General features: G+C 43.9%; 1 protein-coding gene across 2 annotated transcripts in view; it reads right to left on the minus strand.

The window, feature by feature from the left end:
* Positions 1 to 891: 891 nt before the first annotated feature.
* LOC118361011 (plexin A3) overlaps positions 892 to 24,927 on the minus strand; it is a 130,800-nt gene continuing 106,764 nt past the window's right edge. The window contains exons 15-32 of one of the 2 annotated variants that reach the window (XM_035740695.2): positions 20,326 to 20,462; positions 19,934 to 20,104; positions 19,306 to 19,399; positions 15,094 to 15,333; positions 14,638 to 14,781; positions 13,040 to 13,274; positions 12,466 to 12,614; positions 11,639 to 11,895; positions 11,441 to 11,507; positions 9,472 to 9,618; positions 3,531 to 3,690; positions 3,053 to 3,156; positions 2,826 to 2,922; positions 2,529 to 2,719; positions 2,239 to 2,408; positions 1,394 to 1,606; positions 1,144 to 1,294; positions 892 to 1,009 (exon numbers count right to left, since the gene is read on the minus strand). In XM_035740695.2, coding sequence (XP_035596588.2) covers positions 914 to 1,009; positions 1,144 to 1,294; positions 1,394 to 1,606; positions 2,239 to 2,408; positions 2,529 to 2,719; positions 2,826 to 2,922; positions 3,053 to 3,156; positions 3,531 to 3,690; positions 9,472 to 9,618; positions 11,441 to 11,507; positions 11,639 to 11,895; positions 12,466 to 12,614; positions 13,040 to 13,274; positions 14,638 to 14,781; positions 15,094 to 15,333; positions 19,306 to 19,399; positions 19,934 to 20,104; positions 20,326 to 20,462 — 2,823 coding nt within the window. In that variant the 3' untranslated portion in view covers positions 892 to 913. The remainder of the gene's footprint in view (positions 1,010 to 1,143; positions 1,295 to 1,393; positions 1,607 to 2,238; positions 2,409 to 2,528; positions 2,720 to 2,825; positions 2,923 to 3,052; positions 3,157 to 3,530; positions 3,691 to 9,471; positions 9,619 to 11,440; positions 11,508 to 11,638; positions 11,896 to 12,465; positions 12,615 to 13,039; positions 13,275 to 14,637; positions 14,782 to 15,093; positions 15,334 to 19,305; positions 19,400 to 19,933; positions 20,105 to 20,325; positions 20,463 to 24,927) is intronic. The other variant, XM_035740696.2, reaches the window with a different exon arrangement.

A 24,927-nucleotide genomic window follows, 5' to 3' on the forward strand; every position in this document is an offset into this window, starting at 1 on the left:
GCTGGACAGTTACAGTAGGGGTGGAACGTCTACGAGGAGAGGGCTTCACTTCCTGCAACACAAAGGCAAGCTTTAAAACTCTGGACTCTGAGCTGAGCCTCACCATCAGCAAAGGTCCATTTGGCCCCAAATTTCAAGAACAAAAAAAAAATAAGAAAAGGAAAAAGGCGCTTTGTCGCTATGGCATTTGAGAGACGGGGGGGGGGATGGCCCAGCCTCAGCCCAGCCCCAACACTCCCCTCAATTTGTCACTTAATTAGGCCTCTGGTGCTTCCAGAATTTGGTCTCTTTTGTCCATACACTACCTCCTTCATCACGCACTGGCATTGAATCTCCCACCCTAACGCATCAAAACAGAGCCTCAAAGCTTTCCTTTGGGGCCAATAGGTTATGGTATCTTACAATACTTGTAGTAAAGCCCATACGTTTCTAGATAAAATCCAGTCCACACCTAAATGTTACTTTTCAGCACTTTGTACAATTATTATCCCAGACCAAAAGCTACTCATCCCATGGCACTAGCTTGGCAATTCAGAACAGTTCCCAAAGCAACTTACTGTATGCCTCTATTGGAATGTATCTCATATTATCCACAGTAGTCCTCTTCCATTAGATTAGGCAGTTACTAAAGAGTCTGTCATTGAAAAGGCCAGTGTGGAGAAAAAAATGACTCAGAATGTTTCACTGGCAATGGCAGGTAGAGGTTTGAGGGAGTGAGGATATTGGGCACAGAATCTGGTCAGTAGACATTGGGCTTAATGTGCTGTGCTGTGGTTCGTTGTGTTGATTGTCCAGTGTCCTATGTCTTCATTTTTACTAGCACAAGCTGCGGATGTTCCAACACAGGTCCGTTCCCCAGTTCAACCAACCCCCCTTCCTCCCGACCCCTAACCCCCTGTTCCATCCTCCGTCCTCAGCTGCTGCCCGACATAAGGTTAATGGCTTGTTCCAGTTTGTGTCGCAACTTGTGTTTGCGGCAGTACCCATCCCTGTCCAGTGCTGTCAAAATCTGAACAGAAGAGTAAGAGAAATAATTCCTCAACATTAATAAGAACGTTAATTTACATTACATTTAGGTATAAAATAAGTTAACCTGTGCAATATGAGGAATAATAAAGCAGAGTATTGGCCCATGCCTCTTACCTCCTCTTTGTACTTGTTAATGTAGAAGTAGAGCTCACTGAGAGCACTGAGAGTGTTGAACTCGGTGCCATGGAGACGAGACTGCTCCACCAGATAGGCATCCATGTCCTGGTCACTGATGGTAGGCATCTTACTGATATCTCTGTAGTACCTGACACAAGCAAAGAGACACATGAGTGCTCAGTGTTTGACTCTTTGAGAGAAAAGTCGATATGACAGCCAATAAAATTGATGGTAACTGAAATTATACCTCTCCACCCAGCTCTTGTAGTTGGGGATGTCTTTAGCGTACAGCAGCTTGTTGGAGGGGGAGTCCTTGCCCAGGCGGTGCTCTGATGTAGAGCAGGAGTCCATGAAGGTCTGGGCCACCACAGACAGACAGGCGTCCGTAATGCTGCTCTTGTGGATGTCAAACACAAACTGAGGGTTCTTGATCACATTCACCCAGAAACGCAGGGGCAGACTGTCAGAGAGAAAGCAGAGAAAAGGTAGGAGAAAAGGTTTGGGACCATTATAAGGGAATCTTAGAGTTAGAAACATATATTAAAGTGTCACTCCAGAATTATACAATAGTTGGCAATACAAAATACAGATTTTAAAACCACATTGTGGACAACTCAAATAGAGCTTTGAGACAATAAAAGCAGTCATAGTCATGGTACTGTACAATACAATCGTATTCATTTTTATTAATTAAATCGATATTCCAAGTGTCCCATTTTAGTCATTTGTCATAAACACTTGACTAAAAAGACTCAGTTCTATACCTTTATAAAACGAAAGCCAAAAGCAACAGTGGTGAGGGAAAAACTCCCTTTGGTTGAGGAAGAACCGGAAATTGCACATAATTCTTGTCATTACTCCCTCCTTTGAAAAGTTGATTATGGAGTGGGCTTGTAAGTATGCCTGTGCCATTCCTGCGAGGCTAGTAGCACTGACTCATTAGTGGCCATTTCAAACAGCCAAGAAGACTGAGACAGATTGAGACAGAGTTTTAAAAAAACCAAATTCACAGATACAGCTTGGGTTCCAGAGGCTTATTTAAGGGGCAGCTATAAGAAACAGGGGCAGACAGAGAGGTGACACTTTGCTCACCAGTTGCTCTTCCAGGTGTGGCGGACGTCCGGGTCAGTGATCTGCCTCCTGTCGGCCTGCTCGTCCAGGAAGTCAAACATATACTTGATGGCCAGTGGGAGGGCACTGCCGCGGTGGGCCGTGCTGAACACCGTCTCAAACAAATCATCTACAAACTTCTGCAGAGTTCCCTGTAGGGTGATCAGACAAGTGGTGTTAATACAGTGTCCAAGAAAGGAACGTGTGCCTGGCAATGATACATTATCATGACACATTATGAGACAATTCACAAAAATACAATGAAAAGAGACCTTGGTTGCCAGTAGGCGGGTGAGATAGATCTCAGACACCATCTTGCTGCCGCGGTCGCCCTCCCGTTGGTCAGCGTGCTCGTGGTTCTTGACCAGGTGCCAGAGCTTAGTGCCAGTCTCCTGGTCAGGGGTGATCATGGGGGCACGGGAGCGCAGGCTATCTGGGCTACTGGACGTCCTCAGGAGGCTTTCTGGAAACACAACGACACACAGTTAGATACTGTAGGAGGCTGGGTGGGGCCAGGCTTTCAAACAGTACTGTAGGTATGGAAAACTGAAATGGTCATTGATAAGTACCATAGCGGCTCAGAGAGCGGGTGAAGGTAAACGAGTTAGCAATATTGTAGGCTGAGACTTGCTTCTGGACCAAGGCTACCAGAGAACCATCGGTCACCTGAAGGAGGAGAGATCTTTAATGTTGTATCATCAAATGAATGACCATCAATATGATAGTATTTGTCTTTGTGTGTGAATAATGTGGATGAGTATTATGTGGATGTGTCCAGCTGGTGTTGCTGTCTGACCTGATAGTGGGCCAAGGTGTTGAGCCTTTTCCAGTCACTCTCAATCTTTGTGGTGACGTCCTCATCTTGAAGGATAATTCTGGTCAGTCTACCTTGTCGCCACTCTGTGAGGACATAAAAAAAAAACAGAAAATTTGTTAGATCTGATTAGTTTAATCTGTATCTTTAGTTTCAAAAGGGAATCACTATTAACCAATGTCGCAATTAGTTACAATAAATCCTTCACATCCTTCACAATAAATCCTTCATACCCAAGAAGACTCAAGGCTGTAATCGCTGCCAAAGGTACTTCAACAAAGTACTGAGTAAAGGGCCTGAATACTTACGCAATTAAGGTATTTCAGTTTTGTCATTATGTTGTATTATGTTTAGATTTATGAGGACAAAAAATGTAATTTAATCCATTTTAGAATAAGGCTGTAATGTTACAAAATGTGGAAAAAGTCAAGGGGTCTGAATACTTTCCGAAGGTTCTTACCCAGGTCCATGTCGTCAGCCTGGGGTCTCTGGGAGTAGGGGATGCCCTTGTATACAGCGTCCAGCAGCTTGTCCTTCACCTGAGTGACCGTATCACAGTTCAGCACCTTCACCGGGACCTCCGTGCCTGCCTCTCCCTCCGGAGGGATACACATCAGAGTCTGGGGAGGGAGAAACCATAGGGCCGTCAGTACTAGGGATGATGCACTGTCAAACCTTTGTATAACTTCAGACAATCATTTTGAAAATAGCGCTCACAAGCCGAAAGTGGTCGGCGAAATGAGCAGATATGAGCCGATATGTGCACCACGTTATTGCTCTCTCCATCTCTCTCTGCTGTGTCCACTTGGACCCGCCCTGCAACCACATTGGATAATGCTGGGCAGGCCTTTTGCTAGCTGTCACTCAAATGGTGAGGGGCAAGCTCATTGGCTAAAACTCAAATTACCAGGGGGCTGGTGCACGTGGGGTAAAATGGAGCAAAAATGGCGCTGCACAGCTTCCAGAAAACAAACTAGGGATTTTGTGGCTCATTGAGGTAAAACAGTAATTCTGCTCATAGATTATGCATGTATGAACTACACATTGACACAACCATCCCAAAGCGGGAGGTTTAAAAAAATACTTACTAGGCGTTAAAGTACCGTTCAATCTGTTTAAAGAAAGAGAGAGGTTTTGACTGCAATTTCCTCTGATGTTTTTTTTTAAATGAATCACTTTATATGCAATTTTATCAATAGTCCCCCCAGATATATTAACTGCATTGTCGATAATGAAGATTTCATCTGTTTGAAGACAATCACCGAAGAATAAAAGCGATCTGGAGGACACATTTATGAGCCATCCTCAGGTCAATATAAAACTGACAGAGGACATTGATTTAACTACAAACAAGGATTTATATGACACAATGTACCATAGTTAAAAGGAGGAGATTGAGGATAGAGAGCAACCACATAACATCTTTTTAACAGTTCTGGCACCCCTTCACAGCTCACTCAGTCACAATATAGCGAAGTCAGGCTCTATTTGGGAAACTGTCATTATAACAAATGAAGATGCATTCAGCCTAATTTGCAACTTGCATTGACAGATTAACTAGCATAGAGGAGTGGTGTCACAACGAGTCCGTCTTCTGAGTTCATATACAAATTCTATGCAGGGTTTACCATGTCACTGTATAGTGGACATAAATAATAGATTCCGTATTGTCTACTGGCTAATGTCTTTCTGTAAACTAGTGTGCCATGTTGACAGACGATAAAAAATGATGCTGTAGGCCTGACAGGGTTTCTGTGTTCAACACTGTTTCGCTAGAGGAATCCTGACTATTGGATAAGCATTGATTCATGTTTTCACACAATCTACGAACGAAAACGCCATCAAATGACCTACGTTGCCTTTTGGAATAACCAAGGTGTACTATCCATCCAAAAAGGATAGTGACCAGAGAGTAGAGGGGTCCTTCTAATGTATTTATATACTGGGCATGTACACACCATGCTGCCAGTCCATATAAATTCATGAGGAGACCTTTGGTGTGGGCTGGGTGCGATAATCAGGTGATTAGCACAGTGTGCAGCTGGCACAGGGTACCACAGACATCTGTACCACTGCCACTCACTGATCATTAGCAAAGTCAATTTCCTTCTTGCCATGCACTGGAAATAGTTAACAAGTGGGGCATTTGTGATTAAAAACCAATTATAAAGCAAATTACATGAATTCTCAAGGAATGGGAGAATCCTCATCATTTGAGGAGGTCCAAGGCCAAGCAAGTTCTGACAAGGGAATATTTGTGGCACCTTGGTGGTAAAAGATGCCTTCAGTGCCTTCAGAAAGTATTCATACCCCTTGACTTTTTGTTGTGTTACAGCCTGAATTCAAAATCAACGCAAAATCAACGCAATATTTAAAAAAATATCACCCATCTACACACAATACGCCATAATGACAAAGTACAAATTTATTGAAAAGGAAATACAAAAATATCTAATTTGCATACACTACCATTCAAAGGTTTGGGGACATTCAAATGTCCTTGTTTTTGAAGGAAAACTGGCCTTCTCTAGACTATCTTCAGTGTCTTGGCAATTTCTCGCATGGAATAGCCTTCATTTCTTAAAACAAAAATAGACTGATGAGTTTCAGAAGAAAGTTCTTTGTTTCTGGCCATTTTGAGCCTGTAATCAAACCCACAAATGGTGATGCACCAGATACTCAACTAGTCTAAAGAAGGCCAGTTTTATTGCTTCTTTAATCCGTTTTCAGCTGTGATAATATAATTAGAAAAGGGTTTTCTGATGATCAATTAGCCTTTTAAAATGATAAACCTTGATTAGCTAGCACAACGTGCCATTGGAACACAGGAGTGATGGTTGCTGATAATGGGCCTCTGTACGCCTATGTAGATATTCCATAAAAATTCTGCCGTTTCCAGCTATAATAGTCATTTACAACATTAACGATATCTACACTGTATTTCTGATCACTTTGATGTTATTTTAATGGACAAAAAAATGTGCTTTTCTTCAAAAACAAGGACATTTCTAAGTGACCCCAAACTTTTGAACAGTAGTGTAAGTATTCACACCCCTGAGTCAACAGTTTGTAGAAGCACGTTTGACCGCAATTACAGCTGTGAGTCTTTCTGGCTACGTTTCTAATGCCCTTTAAAGATATAGAACGCTGCTACAGTAACGCCGCTACAGTAATGTGCTGATAGCGACAATTGATAACCTTTCAGACAATTATTAGTATTTTATTTTTTATACAGTAGAATTCTGGCATAGAATGTTCTGTATTGTTTCCCTGACAACAACAAACGTTGCTGACTGATGTGCTGTTGTGTTGTTTACATGCTGTTTTTTATGGTAGGGTAGCTAGATGTGTTTTCTTTCGACTAAATGTGTTGGTATGTCATGGTATTTAATGAACTTTAAAATACATTTTTTTAGGAGAGAGTGATGTGTGTGGAGGCAGCAGACATGCAGGCCGTGCGCAGGCAGTTTATTTGATTGACAGTTCTGGTTGCCTTGTGATGGACATTAGTCCCGCTTCAAAAGCGTAATTCCTTTGCAGACAAGTAAAATGCCTGTTCAGTGGCGCTTCGAAACTATCTCCAGAGAAGGTTTCGGTTTGGCATTTAAAAAGCTGTAGTGTGCCCTTACAGACACGCCGTAGCCGAGACGCTTTCAAGGCAGCACATTCCATGTGTCTGAAAAGGGTGTAAGAGCTTTTCACACCTGGATTGTGCAACATTTACCCAATATTATTTTCAAAATTCTTCAACCTCTGTCATATTGGATGTTGATCATTGCTAGAGAACCATTTTCAGGTCTTGCCATAGATTTTCCTAGTGAATTTCAGTCAAAACTGTAACTCGGCCACTCAGGAACATTCACTGTCTTCTTGGTAAGCAACTCCAGCGTAGATTTGGCCTTGTGTACTAGGTTATTGTCCTGCTGAAAGGTGAATTAATTTCCCAGTGTCTGGTGGAAAGCAGACTGAACCAGGATTTGTGCTCAGCTCCCTTCCGTTTCTTTTTTATCCTGAAAAACTCCAGTTCTTAACGATTACAAGCATACCCATAACATAATGCAGCCACCACTATGCTTGAAAATATGGAGAGTGGTACTCAGTATTGTATTGTATTTGCCCCAAACATAACACATGCTGAATTGCTTTGCCACATTTTTTGCAGTATTACTTTAGTGCCTTGTTGCATGTTTTGGAATATTTATATTCTGTACAGGCTTCCAGTTCCCTCTGTTAATTAGGTTAGTATTGTGGAGTAACTACAATGTTGTTGATACATCCTCAGTTTTCTCCTATCACAGCCATGCCATCATTGGCCTCATGGTGAAATCCTTAAGCATTTTCCTTCCTCTCTGGCAACTGAGTTAGGATGGATGCCTGTATCTTTGTAGTGACTGGGTGTATTGATACACCACCCAAAGTGTAATGAATAATGTCACCATGCCCAAAGGGATATCCAATGTCTACTTTTTCATTTTTATCCATCTACATGTACCAATAGGTGCCCTTCTTTTACTTATTGACTCAAGACATTTCCGCTTTTCATTTTTTATTCATTTGTAAAAAAAAAAATATATATATATATATATATATATATATATATATATATATATATATATATATATATATATATATATAAACATAATTCCACTTTGACATTATGGGGTATTATGTGTAGACCAGTGACAATATATCTCAATTTAATCCATTTTAAATTCAGGCTGTGACACAAGAACCAGCTGTCAGAGCAGCTCACAGATTACTGCACCTGTACATAGCCCACCTATAATTTAGCCCAAATAACTACCTCTTTCCCTACTGTATTTATTTTATTTTATTTATTTATTTTGCTCCTTTGCACCCCATTATTTTTATTTCTTCTTTGCACATTCTTCCACTGCAAATCCACCATTCCAGTGTTTTACTTGCTATATTATATATACTTCGCCACCATGGCCTTTTTTTTCCCTTTACCGCCCTTATCTCACTTAATTTGCTCACATCATATAGACTTGTTTATACTGTATTATTGACTGTATGTTTGTTTTACTCCATGTGTAACTCTGTGTCGTTGTATGTGTCGAACTGCTTTGCTTTATCCTGGCCAGGTCGCAATTGTAAATGAAAACTTGTTCTCAACTTGCCTACCTGGTTAAATAAAGGTTAAATAAATAAAAAATAAAATAAATAAACAACAAAAAGTGGAAAAAGTCAAGGGGTGTAAATACCTTCTGAAGGCACTGTATATCTATCCGATCTGTGTATCTATGGTGCATAGGATAACTTTACAGTATCAGAGTATCAAATACTGAAGTACTTCCCAGTAAAGTTGCCAGTCTTGGTTAATGCCATTTAAAGGGATACAAGAGATAACCATGAATGATAGTTATCGATAGAGTGCACAGATGGCCCTAGATGTATCAATAACAGAGCCTCCATCATCCATAGGTGGTACAGATTATGAGTGATTTAAGGGTATATGGAACCAGGGGGCATAAAGCCGTCCTATAGGGTTGACCTTTACTTGGGTTCCCCAGGGCCAGAGATATAGACAGCTCCTCGGGGAGCATCTGTCTCTTTAGGGCTAATTCCTCTGACATCTGCCATTCCTTCTATCGATCCCTCTGAAGGAGGTAGAGATGAACCTGTCCTGAGTTGATGCTGAAGTGTTTTACCAGGCAGTGTGCTCGCGATTGAAGAATGGCCTCGGATGCAGATTCATGGAGAAGTGGAGGGGTGGGTGTGGGACGGGCTACTAGTGTATCCTACTAAGTCAGAGTATTGTTATTGTTCCATATAAATAACTAATATGAGGTCATATTTAGAGAATTCCTGTGCTGTTTCTATTTTTTATTCGCAAATGTGGGGTGTGACGCTTTTATGTGGAAGTCAATGGGTTGCTGACGGTGAGTAAATCAATAATTGTTTAAGTGTAGTATTTCCTGGCAGTGCTGCTTGGCCGACCTCGTTGGGGAGAGAGAGCGATGTGGTGGGAAGGTTTGTTTTATGGGCAGACAATAAATGCTTGATTTGTTTGAATCATTACTGGCCCGCAGCAGGTCATTGTGTGATTGAGTGATGAGTGGGTTCGTTCCAAGAGACCTCCCTCACCCATACAGCCCCAGCTCTGCCTACCACTGCCTACACTGGGATCCCACAGCCAATGGGGGAGCCACAGCCCACATCACTTCCTCAGTAACATGACAGGTGATTTCCATGGCAAAGCATGCTAAACATCCTCCTGTTTGTTTTGCTTCTGAAACCACATTAAGAGAGAATCAGTACATGGATTCATCTTGCTGTCCTGGGACTGAGGGGGTTGGCTCCGTTGGGCCACACTCAAATGAAACATGAAACTGGTGTGTGAGAGCTGTGTGTGTGTGTGGAGGAGGGTCCTTCCTTACCAGCTGTTTGTAGTCAATCTGCTGTCTGATGAGCTTGTCCTCACTGAGGGAGTAGCGCGCCTCTCCTGTGATGGAGTCTATAGGCCCCTTCTCCATCTGCTGCTTGATGGCACAGTACAGCATGAACAGAGGTTCGCCCGCACACTCCTGAGAGAGAGGGGGGGGCAGAGGGGGAAAGAGTAGAAGCGGAAGAGAGGGAGTGATTGGGAGAAGGGGAGAGGGATCGGCAATCACATCCCTTTCAGACAGCGTAGTGAAGAGTGGGGAAGTTACCAATTACCCACTTACAGGCTTTTGATTACTAACCAGTGATACTGAGAACACTATTATTTAGTTCTTAAGGCTGATTAATTTGACATAATTAATTACAACGTGACATCCTGAGTCTCAAGCTGCTCGCACAGAGTGGCCTTCCAGCCCAGACACACAGAGGACAATGGACAATCTACCAGGCCTCCAAATCCTGCTGTCAATGAGCAAATGGAGCATTATTCAAATCCATACTCAAACAAAGGAAACCCCAAACACACAAACGACCCCAAATTGTCAAATGTAAGTAGGGCAATGAGAGTATGAGCAGCATTCAGTAAAACTGATTGGTCATGCTGGGATGTGTCAGGGATTTTCTGTATTACCGTACTGTTTTCAAGGACATGCTCTTCTGTGGTCTTAATCTTTAAAGTTGAGTTGACGTCATATTTAATAACATCATAACTTCAGATTTCAAGTTACTCTCCAGAATTTCTTCTCAGTTGAAAACCAGTCAAACTTCTAGATTTTTCCAGACCATGTCCAATTAGATTAAATCCTCAGATAATTTATTCTTCACTAAATGTGTTTATGTTGCTAAGTAAGTTTTTTTGTTTGTTCTCAGAACTTTAGAAATCTTAACATTAAATTACATTTGTTATTTTAAACAAGTCTAGAACCCTTACCTTCCCGAATAACATTTATTTTTATTTTTTATTTAACTAGTTAAGTCAGTTAAGAACAAATTCTTATTTACAATGACAGCTTAGGAAGAGTGGGTTAACTGCCTTGTTCAGGGGCAGAACGGCAGATTCTTACCTTGTCAGCTCGGGGATTTGCTCTAGCAACCTTTCAGTTACCAGCCCAATGCTCTAACCACTAGGCTATCTGCCCCCCCCCATCTACCGTAAGGTACTGAACTCCCCCAGTTAAGATATATTTGTGTTAAAACAAATGTTTCGCAGTGATAAGCCTTGCTAAGAAAGAGGAATATTGCTATGCAAGCTGAATATGAAAAGAAGTCAATTCTGAATAGAAGTTTAAGTAAGGCTTGTGAAAACATTTCAGGGTAATTACTTGGGGAGACTGGGGATATGGCCAGAACACTTTAACATCTGCACTGATGTAACTTAAATTTACTTGGCTGCTGTCCATAGCTACATTCCAAGAGGCATTTCAGGCATGAACGCTCAGTGGGCCTGATGTTCGTGTCCTTAACGCAAATGGCCATTTCGATCCAACCCCAGAGTAAAGCAGGAGCAGCATATGGGCAGGAAAAACACAGAAAGGCCATTTTGGTTGGTGGATGTGGTTAGACAAAATGACCACAACTGCCCCTGGAGTGATTCCCCGATATGGTTCATGCTGTGGCCGTGCTGTGTGTGCACTCAACTGTGCTGCGGTCACACAGAGTGAGAATTAACAGCACCAGGACCATGATTAGCCAAAGAACTCCACCTCAAAAATATAATTACAACTCACAGATTATACTAATAATAGTCATTAAAGATCATTTTACAGAATTTCAGGTTCAAAAATGAAAACGTGAACAGAAAGAATACAGTCCACAGTGTTGCTTTAGGCCTACTATTGTTTCAGACAAACAGACATTTTTCGAATAAATCACGAACATAAATCTTCTGCTATGTACTTAAATCTCTCTTCTCTGAACCTACATTAACCCTCAGTTAGAAATAAATCGGAGCACCATTAGAATTACCTTGAGGAATCGATGCAGCAGAAACGTAAACCAGTTGGTGAGCATCTTCTCTGCCACAGACTCTGTCCTACAGGAGAGATGAGACACCGGTCAGTTTCAACAACACGTGTCCTGTACACATACAGCATGAGTAGAGGTGTTAGTGAGGGAGCGAGAAGAGAACACCCAGCCCGTTTCTCTACAGGTAAGTAGCCTCACCGTCGGAGCAGCAGTTTGGGATGGTTGCGGTTCTCAAGGTTCTTCTCGATGAGGTCTGCCAGCAGCTGTTTGAGCACCATGGTGGCGTACTCCATGCGGCCCTGCAGTGCGGCCATGAGCAGAGAGGCCACGTTGCCGCGATCCCGCATGGAGAAGGACCTCTGGGCTTCCAGGGTGTGGATGAAGGTTAGCAGAAACATCTTATTGTGCAGCAGCTGGCTGAACAGACGCAGGGCTTTCTCCACATTGGCCGGGGACTGAGGGACAGGACACAGGAGGATGGGGGTGTACACAAATCAAATTTCAAAGGGGGTGGTGTACACAGAGGTGGGAATAGACAAAAGGAGGTCCAAAGGGTTAAGATGGGAGAGGGATAGAGGGAGAGAGAGGGGGAAAGTGTAAGAGAAAAAGGGGGAGAGAAAATGGTTTATCTTTTGTTGTATGAGTATTACATGGAGTACCAGATAAAAACTTCACTATTTTCCAAACATTTCTGCGGCAGTCTCTAGACGAGTAGTCTACGGAGGCCTGGTGGGGCTCCTGCTTTGATTCTGCCTCAGGTTTTAATTAAAAAGAAAAGAGGTTGAGAGGGAAAAAAAAGAGGTTGCTCTGAAGCTCAGCACTAAGAGAGGAGGAGTACTGCTGGCTACTGAGCTTGGGGGATTTTGAAACAGGATCTGTCGCTTTTTATATTCCTTATTTTTTGGGCAGTGAGTTACAGTACAAGAAAAGTGAACCTCATGAAAGCTCTTCTAAGTTACCAAGACAAATGAAGATAGAAACACAAGGCAGTGAAGTGAAGGGAACTGGCGCTGTAGTTCTCTTACACTTACATCCAGCTCCTTGAGGACGGGGTGCTCCTCGATGCCGGGGAACATGACTCTCATGGTGTAGGTGCGATACTCCAGGAAGGGGATCTTCACTCCGTCCATGTCATTGGTCAGCTCCTGGATGTCTGTCTGCAGCTCAGCGAATGCTGTGTTGACAGAAGCCGAGGAGACAAATCTCTGAGTCACTGTCTGGATGCTTTGATAATCCTCATACTGTACACAGTCAGCCATGAGTAATACTTATTTTACCTCGTACAGAGTCAACGTCTGAGAAAGCATACGGTAAAGAATGTGGAGTGATTCACTTGTATCATGTTGTCACATATCGACTACAGGAGCATCACAGTAACAGAAACTGTTCAGAGCAAGCAAATTCTGATAGCACCCTTGTCACTACTCTTACAAAAGTACACACAGCTCTCTGATAAGAGAATATCAAAATAACCTGCGTGCACTGGTGTCATTTCAGTGACAGCCATGTATGTGGAACACATACACATAAACCTGTTTGTTAGTGGTCATGGTGAAAAGGACAGGAGAGAAATAGGAGTAGGAAGACCAGTGCTCCTACCTTCTTTACACTCCAGGGCCACTCTGGACTCCAGGTTGTCCATCTGCAGCTGCAGGCGTTTCAGGGTGCGGTCAGCGTCCCGGGTCTTCCTCTTGTAGGCGATAAGTACGGCGATGATGGCGATGAGGAGCACCCCTCCTCCCGCCCCGATCCCGATGATGGCCGGCAGGGTGAGGGTGCTGTCGGAGTAGATGTGCAGGGTGCCTGGGAAGTACTCCAGACCACCGACCACAATCTGGAGGAGAAACGCAGAGATGGAAAAATGTGTCTCTGTGATACGAAGGGTTTCATTACTACAGTATGTAGCAGAGACTCAGAGATACGTGTTGAACGTTTTTAGATTTGACCCAGGTTCATTGGAGCCCCTTCTAACATCTCCTTTTTAAACTTCAGGCCAATTACTGATGGCCTCCAACAGGTTTGGCTAACGAGTTTCACCTTTACCCGCCCATTCCACTCTTGCTGAGTGCTTTAATTATTGAGTGGCGTGGATGGAAGGGAACAGGGAGAATACCACTCTGCTGTCTGTCTGTGTGTCTGACTGTTGCTGTGCTGTGTGTCAGGTCATTAACACAGCTGGCCCAGCCTTCTCGCTATACCATGCATCTCCATCCCTCCCTCCCCCTGGGAGGGAGATCACTCCACCTCACCCATCACCGCTACTGCTCTCTCTTCTCTCTATCTTCCCTCTCTCCCCCTCTCTTTGATCTCAGCTTTGATTTGTAAACGTACCCTTCTCTCCACAGCTGACTCTATTGATCTGATGAAATTGAGTCTGAGCGTTTCACTGAATCAACAGCCAGTTACCTCGTCCAGGCGTGTTAATGTCAAGTCAATACCATAGGATCAGGACGATGCCTTTGATACAAAAAGTAAACAAGCTGCCACACTCCAGACTAAATCTACCTGCTTCTAATCATTCTGTGCCGTGATTGTCTTGGCAGCTGGCACTGTATAAGAATACATGGATAACTGCGTATGACACTTGCAGTTATCAAATTGACCAGACTGCCCTCTGCCGATTAAATCACCTGCTCCGACAACGGTTGTCTGTCCATAAAACTGTTTAAAAAGGAATTGCATTTCATCAATCCAAGATGATTATTTTTCACCTTTACTGCTTAAGCCCACAGCTGAAATCATTGTGCGCTGAGACGTGCCTGTAATAAAGAGAGGTAGTCCTGTCTGGCATTGATGATAATGCTCCGAGCTGCGGAGTCAACAGATAGTTAGATTAAATGGGAAATTGCTTGTATCAGCAGGCCTCCGTAATCATCATAAGTGCTTAATGCAGGATGACCCTTTCCCATTTGACCTTTACATTTGTTGGATTAGCATTCAAGTTAAAAAACATCCAGACAGCCAGAGCTATTATAGAATTGATTATGGATGTACAAAGCCCTCAGAGTCAGACATGTTCCCAAATAGCACAGATAAAAGTGCATTAACTACATGGCAAATATATTTAGGGAAATAACAGCACTGGGTTATGGCCAGAGCAGTTTTGACAATGTCAATAAAGGATACTTCACAAAAAGCTATTGTTGACATAAAATGCTCAAATTACAGTAAATGGTGGGCGGGACATCTGGTCTTACCAGGACTCTCTGCTCCCCGGTCAGGTCTGGCGAATCACAGAGCAGCTGAGACTCCGAGACGGTTAACAGACAGGGAGTTTCACCAATCATCACACTATAGTTCAGGCGGGTGTTGCCCGGAGCAGGGGGAATCAGATTCTTTCCCTGTTTTAAAAAGAAGCATGTTGTTAGTTTTCAAAATACATTTTTTGGGGACAATAATATCTTTATCAGACTAAAGCACACACACAATAAAGTGTTTTTCTGGGTCTTCAAGCCTGACTTGTAAGTCCATCCTCAGCTCAGGGATTTGTAAGTAGACATGTAGGGAAGTTGTCTTTGTACTGGTTATGTCTCACAGGACCTCTCTTGATTTGGGCTAATACCCAAGATGCTTCATCTCTAGAGATTTTTTCTCCTTTCTCTCAACTGACAATAGTAACAGAAAATGAAATCAAACGAACACAATCTACTTACTTTGAGGATAATGGGAGAGCCAGGCTTGACCTCCAGTATCCCAGAGTTCCCTAGTGTTTCAAAGGTGGGGTTGGGGTAGTAGGTGAAAGGTGTCCCATTGAGGACGAGCAGTGCGGCCACGTGATCCAGGATGAAACCGTACTCGTCGGGGTGCAGGCCTGACTCTGGCGCCTGGTGCTTGGTGTAAATGATGCCCGGGGCTAGACAGGTCATCACAGAATCATTAACCACAGTGCACACCTAAACAGGAAGAGGAAGATGAAGGAGGAGGGTCAAACCAGGAATACGTATGAGACAAAGGGCCTTGTCTTACCAAAACTAGCGCAATGGTAAATCTTAGCGCTGGCAGTAGCACTATAGGTCTGGGGGTGCGTCAGAAATATTTTTTGCTATTTTCACAGTGGGAATTATGGGCACAAGAGGTGGCGGTGGTGTGAAAGGGCTGGGTTTTTGATTAACAAATAAGTTGTAGGTGTGACGAAGGCTTGACCATTCACTGGCCAATCAGCGGCTTCCATGGCTTAATACTGCATTCGGTTTTCTCAAGTTTTGTAGCCTACAGTATGTTATTGATGGTCTTTGCTTTGTCATCAACTGCAATTCGTCTGGGGGCCGGAATATCCTCGTCCTAGTCCATTGTATGGACTATATGTTTATTAAATACATAGCATAGGTTACAGTAACAAATAATACAAACAGTTTTTGCTAAATATGTTTGAAGAGTTGGCAGTCAACATTGATGTAATTGCTTCAATGAGTATAGGGCATACATGTCTTGATGTATCGCAATTCTCCTGAAATAAAAAAAATACTAGGCTCCCCTTAAAATGTTATGTAGCCTATTGCATGTGTGAGTCATATTCGCAATAAGCAAGATATAGGCCTATGCACCACTGTGGCGTTATAAGACTGAATCATTTTGTTTGGAGGAGCGTGTCTTTGGTAACCGGACAAGAGGAGCACTTTGGAAATGGGGATGGATACAAGCGAAATGGAGTATGCAGGTAGGCCTATGTGAATTGTGAATAATGCAAAAGCATGACTGTAAAAGCCTCACGATTAGACCATTTGGAAACCTTTTATGGATAGGCTATTTTGCTAATGCATAGCCAGGACAAGAAAGACACTCAACGCATTGCTGTGGAACCAGCTTTAAGGGTAGCTCACTGAGCAGGGTTGGGGTCATTACCATTTAAATTCCAACCAATTCAGAAAGAAAACCAAATTCCAATTCCGATTCCAAATCTTCCTCATTGAAAAGCATGGAAGAGAATTGGAATTGGAATTCCGGTGTACTACCTGAATTGACTGAAATTTAAATGGAATTGACCTAAACTCTGCTCCTGAGGGCTTGTTTTTCAATCAAATGAAACGGAAAACAAGCTATTCTTACAGGAAATAACATAAACGTTTCTAAATACGAGGGTCATCGACATCATCTCATCTCTCGTTCCATGATGGACATATGGACATGTAGCCTAACTGGAGGGGGTTTTACGCACATCACAAATAATAACAGTAGCTGGCTGAAACAATGTAGGCCTACACTACATATACGAAAAGGGGATGTCAGCTAGATATTTGCGGCTCCCAAAAGTAATCTTTTAATAAAGCTTTGGTGATTAAGATTTATTTAAAAGCGGTCTCACGAGCCAAACCCTTTCTTGATAGACTTGGCTACTTTGTGAATGCATTGGCAGGACAAAAAAACAGCCTTCATTGAGGGGAGGGCAGGCTAATCTTGGGTTTTTATTAAATTAAACAAAGTGTTTCTAAATACAAGGTTCACATGCACAAAAAGCACATCTCTCTGTTCCATGTGCATATGGGCACTATGAGTCACGGCTGGATAGGCTACGGTTCCACTGTCCAAATCCATGCCATAACCAACCACGTTACTGCTAAGACCTGCTTTTGGTGAGTCTTGAAGACCCAGTGGAGTGTTTTATATATATTTACACACTATGATCCCTGATCTCTCGTTTGACGAACATATCAAGGCTGTTTCAAAGACAGCTTTTTTCCATCTAAGTAACTTTGCAAAAATCAGAAACTTTCTGTCCAAAAAATGTAATCCATGCTTTTATCACTTCTAGGTTAGACTATTGCAATGCTCTACTTTCCGGCTACCAGGATAAAGCACTAAATAGACATTAGTTAGTGCTAAACACGGCTGCTAGAACCTTGACTAAAAAATGTGATCATATTACTCCAGTGCTAGCCTCTCTACGCTGCATTCCTGTTAAGGCTAGGGCTGATTTCAAGGTTTTATTGCTAACCTACAAAGCATTTCATGGGCTTGCTCCTACCTATCTATCTTGCTCCTACCTATTTATTACTGGTGCTCTTTCTTGCCGTCCCTAGGAGGGGTGCGCCACTTGAGTGGGTTGAGTCACTGACGTGGTCTTCCTGTCCGGTTTGGTGCCCCCCCCCTTGGGTTCGTGCCATGGGGGAGATCTTCGTGGGCTATACTCGGCCTTGTCTCAGGATAGTAAGTTGGTGGTTGAAGATATCCCTCTAGTGGTGTGGGGGCTGTGCTTTGGCAAAGTGGGTGGGGTTACATCCTGCTTGTTTGGCCCTGTCCGGGGGTATCGTCGGATGGGGCCACAGTGTCTCCCGACCCCTCCGGTCTCAGCCTCCAGTATTTATGCTGCAATAGTTTATGTGTTGGGGGGATAGGGTCAGTCTGTTAAATCTGGAGTATTTCTCCTGTCTTATCCGGTGTCCTGTGCAAATTTAAGTATGCTCTCTCTAATTCTCTTTCTCACTCCCTCTTTCTCTCTCTCTCTCTCTCTCTCTCTCTCTCTCTCTCTCTCTCGGAGGACCATGCCCCAGGACTACCTGGCCTGATGACTCCTTGCTGTCCCCAGTCCACCTGGCCGTGCTGCTGCTCCAGTTTCAACTGTTCTGCCTGCGGCTATGGAACCCTGACCTGTTCGCCGGACGTGCTACCTTGTCCCAGACCTGCTGTTTTCAACTCTCTAGAGACAGCAGGAGCGGTAGAGATACTCTGAATGATCATCCTTGAAAAGCCAACTGACATTTACTCCTGAGGTGCTGACCTGCTGCATCCTCTACAACCATTGTGGTTATTATTATTTGACCCTGCTGGTCATCTATTAACATTTGAACATCTTGGCCATATTCTTTTATAATCTCCACCCGGCACAGCCAGAAGAGGACTGGCCACCCCTCATAGCCTGGTTCCTCTCTAGGTTTCTTCCTAGGTTCCGGCCTGTCTAGGGAGTTTTCCCAGCCACCGTGCTTCTACACTTACATTGCTTGCTGCTTGGGGTTTTAGGCTGGGTTTCTGTACAGCACTTTGTGACATCAGCTGATGTAAGAAGGGCTTTATAAATACATTTGATTGATATAAATCCATTTGATTATGAGGTTGGAATAATACTGTGAAATTGTGAAAATTATGAGAATGCCCTTTTAGTGTAAGAGCTGTTTGAAAAGACCGTGACAAACAGCTACTTTGGGCCTTCAAATCTCCGTATTTGCACTCAATGAAATTGCCATTTTCCACTTGTTTTTAAGGATACACCTCAAATATTGCCATCCTCCCACCTCAGCGCAAGTAATCTGATGTTAGACGGGTAAATTGCAGAACCTGGCACAAGGGGTACTTTTTCACATATGGAAATTTCCAACTAAAGTGTGTTGACATTTGCGCAGCCTTAGCGCCAGACAAAAATAGAGTCCATAGATTACTGTGTAAAACCACAACACTGATGTTTCACTAGAATTCCATGGGCACAGTAGCAAAAGCTTATTGCGTAAGTCCTTGCTGCTACAGATGTGGTCAAATATATTGGCACCCTTGCACTTTACAATGGAGTGCAATGGAGCAGAATGTTAAGATTTTCCATTTCAAAACTGGTTGATTAGCTATTTTTACCATGTAGACACCTGCAACCTACCACAGTTGAGATATATTACACAGTAAACAAGAATAATTGTCTCTAACCAAATTCATTTAAATGTTGAATAATTTAGTCCAGGCCATTCTTTTTAGTTCAAAGTGAAAAATCTCCATTTCAGTTTTGATTAGTTTCTTCTTGGTCCTGTGCAGTTGTAAATCAAACAAATATACGTGTGAACACCAAACGTTTTTTCAATTTCTGTAGCTATTATACACGTTAACCATCTGTAATAATCAAAGCGATGCTGTGCAAACATGGAATGTATTATATTTGGAACACTTGCATTAGTAGTCTCTATTCCTCCATACTTGGCACGGACTTTGGGTTCCTGGATGGTAAACAGGTTGGTACCTGTGACGGTGATCAAGGTGCTACCACTGAAACACAAACAGAAGCATGGTGGTTAAGAGCTATCAAGCTATGCTAAAGACCTGCTAGTTATTGCATACTGGTGATATGGGCAGAGAGAGAAAAAGGAATGAAATAAGAACTTCCGTGTAGCAGAGGTGCTCTTTTGCTACAGCATGTTGTTTGTATGATTTATCTTACAGTACTGTTGGGATTCAGAGGAAAGGGAAGCAGTCCCCTCAAAGGTCCCATGAATTCGGATTTTATATGCATTAGATACATCATCCCCCATACTGTCTATTGTGCTTTAAGTGTCATGGTGAAATGGCTACACTGGGACTGTGTGGGCGTCTGTGTGTTGCTTTGGGGATCATGTTGTAATCTCTGTGTGTTCCTGGGTCATTACTGGCAGTAATAGATGGTTGGGCTGAGTTTCTCTTCAGGACTCTCCCAGGACCCTGGTTATGCTCTGAGAGGCTCCAGCCTGTTGGCTGGGAGAGGAGAGGAAAGGAGAGTAGAGGAGAAGAGAGGAGAGGAGCCAGGCTGGGATCACCACCACTCACTTCACTATACTCCAGCTGGGCTCGATGCTGGAGATGGTGGGGTCCTCTGTGTAGATGTAGCGTGTGTCACTGCTGGTGACTTCAGCTTTGTCAATTAACAGCTTGATTGACGCGGGGCCTGAGCCAGACAGTGACGACGGTGTCACACACACAATGTCCCTTTTGGTCCTCCTGTGTGGGTGAGGCAGAGAATGTCATATATTAGTATCTCATAGAATGAATTCACTGTCTGAAATGACACTCAAGACAATGTCATGCTGTCACACTGTCACTGTCACAGACAGAGTGTGTCCAGAATGTTCAGTTCAGAGTGTACTGCACAGACAACACTGCACTACTGTACTACCACAGTCCATTCCCCTGAGGTGGGGTCAAGCTGACTGACTACTCACTTAACAAACAGACACTCCTCCTGGGCGATGAATACAGTGACAGTGCTCCCAGCATCGAGATGACGGCCTGATATTGTCAGCCTGGTCCCCCCAGACACGGGGCCCTTCTCCGGGCGCACACGGTTGAAGCTGGGGGTCTGAGAGAGGAAGGAAACTCACTGTTAACACCCAGCACACAAAACATTTATACAGTTTTTGTGAAAAGCTACAGTACAACAAACCGATTCCCATTGTATTTCTGGTAATTGCTGCAACACACTGCACTACAGTAAGTGTTTTCAACAGCACAGTGACAGTGACATGAGTGAGAATGTTACTTTTTTCTGTAATTAGCTACATACGTAATTGCTCCATTCACATGTATTCATTTGGCTGGGAGCTGCGTTTGGGTTCTGGTGGAATAGAACTGCAGGACTGCTATTGATTGCTTGTTTAAGGGCAGCAGTCAAGCCCATTCATTTCAGTCAGCTGCCCGCCTTGCAGACTGAGGAGATTATAAACTAACGCCACATTCCTGTTTCACCGCTGCTTAATGCTCTGTTGGGATAGCTGGGTAATTACTGTATGTCACATTGGCAGGGTTGGGTAGGTTACTTTCTAAATGTAATCCGTTACAGTTACTAGTTACCTGTTCAAAATCGTAATCAGTAATGTAACTTTTGGAGAACCCAAACTCAGTAGTGTAATCTGATTACATGCAGTTACTTTTAGATTACTTTCCCCTTAAGAGGCATAAGAAGAAGAATATGTTATCAATTGAACAACATCTATTGCAGGATAAATCAATGTTAAAGTTTACATAGCTGGCCATATATATGGATGTTACATTTTACTTTGTTGGGTTGGTTATGTAGGCTTCTTCTAACCCATTGCTTTCTACTACATAATAATAATATGATTAAATTATATATTTACATCAATATATTTAATTTATAAGTTCAAAAATGGATGTAGCAACTACAGATTGCCCCTTTAAGATTGCTCCAAATCTTTACATGGGCTTGCTCCTAACATCTTTACGATTTGGTCCTGCAGTATATACCTACACGTATGCTACGGTCACAAGACGCAGGCCTCCTAATTGTCCCTAGAATTTCTAAGCAAACAGCTGGAGGCAGGGCTTTCTCCTATAGAGCTCCATTTTTATGGAATGGTCTGCCTACCCATGTCAGAGACGCAGACTCGGTCTCAACCTTTAAGTCTTTATTGAAGACTCATCTCTTCAGTAGGTCCTAGGATTGATTGTAGTTTGGCCCAGGAGTGTGAAGGTAAAAGGAAAGGCTCTGGAGCGATGAACCACCCTTGCTGTCTCTGCCTGGCCGGTTCCCCTCTTTCCACTGGGATTCTCTGTCTCTAACCATATTACAGGGGCTGAGTCACTAGCCTACTGGCGCTCTTCCATGCCATCCCTAGGAGGGGTGCGTCACTTGAGTGGGTTGAGTTACTGACGTGGTATTCCTGTCTGGGTTGGCGCCCCCTCATGGGGTATACTCACACGGAGGCGCTCCGCACTGCTAAAGCTAACTCTCTCTCCTCTGCTCTCATCCTTCTAGACCTATCGGCTGCCTTCGATACTGTGAACCATCAGATCCTCCTCTCCACCCTCTCCGAGTTGGGCATCTCCGGCGCGGCCCACGCTTGGATTGCGTCCTACCTGACAGGTCGCTCCTACCAGGTGGCGTGGCGAGAATCTGTCTCCTCACCACGCGCTCTCACCACTGGTGTCCCCCAGGGCTCTGTTCTAGGTCCTCTCCTATTCTCGCTATACACCAAGTCACTTGGCTCTGTCATAACCTCACATGGTCTCTCCTATCATTGCTATGCAGACGACACACAATTAATCTTCTCCTTTCCCCCTTCTGATGACCAGGTGGCGAATCGCATCTCTGCATGTCTGGCAGACATATCTGTGTGGATGACGGATCACCACCTCAAGCTGAACCTCGGCAAGACGGAGCTGCTCTTCCTCCCGGGAAGGACTGCCCGTTCCATGATCTCGCCATCACGGTTGACAACTCCATTGTGTCCTCCTCCCAGAGCGCTAAGAACCTTGGCGTGATCCTGGACAACACCCTGTCGTTCTCAACTAACATCAAGGCGGTGGCCCGTTCCTGTAGGTTCATGCTCTACAACATCCGCAGATTGACCCTGCCTCACACAGGGCGGCGCAGGTCCTAATCCAGGCACTTGTCATCTCCCGTCTGGATTACTGCAACTCGCTGTTGGATGGGCTCCCTGCCTGTGCCATTAAACCCCTACAACTCATCCAGAACGCCGCAGCCCGTCTGGTGTTCAACCTTCCCAAGTTCTCTCACGTCACCCCGCTCCTCCGCTCTCTCCACTGGCTTCCAGTTGAAGCTCGCATCCGCTACAAGACCATGGTGCTTGCCTACGGAGCTGTGAGGGGAACGGCACCTCAGTACCTCCAGGCTCTGATCAGGCCCTACACCCAAACAAGGGCACTGCGTTCATCCACCTCTGGCCTGCTCGCCTCCCTACCACTGAGGAAGTACAGTTCCCTCTCAGCCCAGTCAAAACTGTTCGCTGCTCTGGCTCCCCAATGGTGGAACACACTCCCTCACGACGCCAGGACAGCGGAGTCAATCACCACCTTCCGGAGACACCTGAAACCCCACCTCTTTAAGGAATACCTAGGATAGGATAAGTAATCCTTCTCACCCCCCCCCCCCTTAAAAGGTTTAGATGCACTATTGTAAAGTGGCTGTTCTACTGGATGTCATAAGGTGAATGCACCAATTTGTAAGTCGCTCTGGATAAGAGCGTCTGCTAAATGACTTAAATGTAAAAATGTAAATGTAATACTCGGCCTTGTCTCAGGATAGTGTTGGAGGGCCAGTAGGAGGCACTCTTTCCTCTGGTCTGAAACAATATCCCAATGCCCCAGGGCAGTGATTGGGGACGTCTTTCGGACGGGACATTAAACAGGTGTCCTGACTCTCTGAGGTCATTAATGATCCCATGGCACTTATCGTAAGAGTAGGGGTGTTAACCCCGGTGTCCTGGCTAAATTCCCAATCTGGCCCTCAAAAAACATCACGGTCACCTAATAATCCCCAGGTTACAATTGGCTCATTCATCCCACTCCTCTCCACTGTAACTAATCCCCAGGTCGTTGCTGCAAATGAGAACGTGTTCTCAGTCAACTTACCTGACAAAATAACGGATAAATAAAATGTAATTAAAGGATGGTAATTTGGTGGTTGAAGATATCCCTCTAGTGGGGTGGGGGCTGTGCGTTGGCAAAGTGGGTTGGGTTATATCCTGCCTGTTTGGCCCTGTATGGGGGTATCATCAGATGGGGCCACAGTGTCTCCTGACCCCTCCTGTCTCAGCCTCCAGTATTTATGCTGCAGTAGTTTATGTGTCAGGGGTCTAGAGTTAGTCTGTTATATCTGGAGTATTTCTCCTGTCTTATCCGGTGTCCTGTGTGAAATTAAGTATGCTCACTCTTTCTCTCTTTCTTTCTTTCACTCTCTCTCTCGGAGGACCTGAGCCCTAGGACCATGCCTCAGGACTACCTGGCATGATGACTCCTTGCTGTCCCCAGTCCACCTGGCCATGCTGCTGCTCCAGTTTCAACTGTTCTGCCTGCGGCTATGGGACCCTGACCTGTTCACCGGATGTGCTACCTGTCCCAGACCTGCTGTTTTCAACTCTCTAGAGACAGCAGGAGTGGTAGAGATACTATCAATGATCGGCTATGAAAAGCCAACTGACATTTACTCCTGAGGTGTTGACCTGTTGCACCCTCGACAACTACTGTGGTTATTATTATTTGACCATTGCTGGTCATTTATGAACATTTGAAAATCTTGGCCATGTTCTGTTATAATCTCCACACGGCACCCCACATAGCTTGCTTCCTCTCTGGGTTTCTTCCTAGGTTTCCGGCCTTTCTAGGGAGTTTTTCCTAGCCACCGTGCTTCTACACCTGCATTGCTTGCTGTTTGGGGTTTTAGGCTGGGTTTCTGTACAGCACTTTGAGATATCAGCTGATGTAAGAAGGGCTATATAAATACATTTGATTTGATTTAAGTCTATCAAAAGTGTGTGATTTTGTACATGTGTCCGTTAGGCCTATGGATAAAAAAAATTATCAGCACTAATTACATTGAGCAATAAAAGCCCCACTTTTATTCCATAGGTTGGGATCCTCACTATGCAGCTGTTGCAAGAGCACATTTTTCACTGGCTGTCCACTGGTTTCAAAATCAATGATTGATAGGCAGCTTAAACTTCTTCAATTCAACCATTATTGGGTTCAAATACACATTTAGATTTCTGAACAGCCATCCACAACAACCAGAATCCATAAGGCACAAATAGCTCAATGAGAGAGCAGCAGTGTGATTCACATCAATGCGCTATGTAGATATCAATAATAAGTGATTTCAATATCGCTGTAGACTAAACCACTGCTCTCATCCTTACCTCCAAGCGTTTATTCAAGTTGGATAGTCTTTAGATGCTGACAGCAGTTGCACCATTGGAAGACATAGCTTGGACTGTAGTCTACAAAAGCTTATTCTTGCTCTATTCCCGCGATCCATCAAACACATTTGGTGTGTCATCATAGTGGTC

This window comes from Oncorhynchus keta, chromosome 28 (genome assembly GCF_023373465.1).
Source record: "Oncorhynchus keta strain PuntledgeMale-10-30-2019 chromosome 28, Oket_V2, whole genome shotgun sequence".
In the NCBI taxonomy this organism is placed as follows: Eukaryota; Metazoa; Chordata; class Actinopteri; order Salmoniformes; family Salmonidae; genus Oncorhynchus; species Oncorhynchus keta.